Genomic DNA, 2,194 nt, shown 5'->3' with positions numbered 1-2,194 from the left:
CCATTTTTTTGAAAGTTTGAACGTCGTATCTGTAAATCACCCGATGGTTTTTTTTAGAAGGGGAAAGGGGGGTTTCCTTTTTGCGAAAGGGAGGGCAGCAAAGAAGTATTTTTTGAAGGGATGAAAGGTCACACCTTTTCCTCCGGGGTTTACTTCTTTGAAGCACGCTGGGGGGGGCCTTCTGGAGAGGCCGATGTTTTTTTTTATCTGTTTCAGTGGCTTTTTTTTTTTTTATCTGTCTTTTTTTTTTTCCCCCCCCCCCCCCCCCCCCGCGCGCCCGATATCTCTTGACGCCGCCTCTCCGCCGCCGGCAGGCGGACCCGAAGTCGCGCGAGGTGCGGGCCGCCCTCACGCAGCTCAAGGCTGCGCAGGGACGCGCGAGGGAGGAAGAGCGGGGTGCCTTCGGTGGCATCTTCACGTGACGAGGCAGAGCACAAGACACACACGGCACCACCGTAGCAATCGCTTGCGCCGCTATTTCGTGCGTCTTCTTTGGTGGCCGCGGCGCGAGGCGCGTCGACACGTTGGCCCTGTGCGCCCGCTGGGAAGTGGGATTTTATCCACAACATGGACATGGACCACGCGGTCTCGGTCTGGAGAGCTGCGGCTCTGCTCTTTGATGTAGATGTAGAGAGAGAGAGACAGAGAGACAGACAGAGAGAGATTTTGAAAAAACAAGAAGAAGAAACTCTTCTAAAAATCTTAAATGCAAGGAATCGGGAACAAAACAAACACATCTCTCTCTCTGTCTCTCTCAGGATGGGTGAACAGAGGAGCGGGGCGGGGCTGCCCCCCCCCCCCGGCGCGCGATACACAGACACAGTCAGAGTCACAGATACACACACATAAACAAAACGTTGAGGGAAACCGGGAACGCCCTAAAAACACCGTGCCTCTCTGCGTGTAGATAAGATAGCGTTTACGTCCGGGTATTAAGTATTATGTGTGTGGGGCAGCCAGGAATCCACTCCCTTGAGGTGCCTGCGACGTGGCCACCGACTCGTACGTCCTTCAGCCGCCAACCAAAGCACACAAACAAGGTCTACCATGGCGACATCAAGGCCCTCGATATCAAGACCCCCGAGCGTGGAGGTTGACAAGCGTGACACCGCAATGAGTGACGCGTCCACCGAGCGGCATCCCTCGCTGAGCGATGGCGCCCTTCTATCTCCGCCCGCAACACAGTGCGAGTGCGTCGGCGGCTCCTCTGGCCATGGCGGCACGGCCTCCCTCAATGCGCTGGCATTCTTCTACCGACTTCGCAAGCGTCCCATGCAGCGGCTGCAGGCCTTCCTCAGCGAGGAGGACAATCGGAGCCGCGTGTGGCGAGACCTGGCGCGGTCGGGGCGGCAGCTCAAGGCCAACCGGCACGGCGTGCTCGGCATCGGGGTGGGAGAGTATGCCGAGCGTGAACTCCAGCTTCTCTCGGACCGCATTGTCTATGAGCACACAACAACCGGAACAAAGTCCAAGGAGATTGCCTTCACCGACATTGCGTACGTGCGCGGCGTCGGAGGGTCGCGCACGAGCCGGTGGATGATCAAGGTGAATCACGGCCCCGATTACCACTTCACCGCCGATTCGCCCAAGTCGCGCAATGCTTGGGTGTGGTGCGTGCGCAACAACGTGGAGGCTGCGCAGCGCCGAGCCGCCCTCGAGACGGCGCACGGGTCGGTGGGGTGGCGAGAGGGCGTGCACTCCTCCGGGCACGACGCGTTCACCGGTCAGCTCGACTCGACCAGCCTCGCCTCGCCTGTGAAGTGCCGCTCCGTTACCGCCTTGCCCAAGCTGAGCGAGGGACTCGCCGAGGGTTGCAAATGTGGGAGGTGGGAGTGAGCCTGCCTCGCTCTACGCTCCCTCTCGAGTCGGAGGTCCCCCCGCCGCCGGCGCCGGGGACCCCCCCCGCGCCCCGCCGCCCGGCCCCGCCTTCTCGTGCTTCTCCGGACTCCGATCTGACCCCGGTCAAAAGTGTTGAATATATTCAAAATACGAAACTCACAAAATGCAGGAAGGGAGAGACTCTCTCAGCCGGCGCACGGCACTCACTGCTGCATCGCCGCAGGCTCGGCGGCCTTGGCCGCCGCCTCCGTGAGCTGCAGCTCGGCGCGCAGCTGCTTGGTGAAGTTCTCGTCCTCCTCGTCGTCCTCCCAGCCATCCTGCGGCGGAGTGGGGTGGGGTGGGGACTAGGCGGGGT

General features: G+C 60.6%; 1 protein-coding gene across 1 annotated transcript in view; it reads left to right on the top strand.

Annotated features, from left to right (window-relative positions):
- Positions 1-685, top strand: part of EMIHUDRAFT_465209 (hypothetical protein) — a 4,287-nt gene extending 3,602 nt beyond the window's left edge. Inside the window, exon 7 of the mRNA XM_005763044.1 lies at positions 315-685. Coding sequence (XP_005763101.1) covers positions 315-422 — 108 coding nt within the window. The 3' untranslated portion in view covers positions 423-685. The remainder of the gene's footprint in view (positions 1-314) is intronic.
- The last annotated feature ends 1,509 nt before the right edge of the window (positions 686-2,194 follow it).

The sequence above is a fragment of the Emiliania huxleyi genome, assembly GCF_000372725.1.
Source record: "Emiliania huxleyi CCMP1516 unplaced genomic scaffold EMIHUscaffold_65, whole genome shotgun sequence".
Lineage (NCBI taxonomy): Eukaryota > Haptophyta > Isochrysidales > Noelaerhabdaceae > Emiliania > Emiliania huxleyi.
This window is presented reverse-complemented; position numbering and strand designations above follow the sequence as displayed.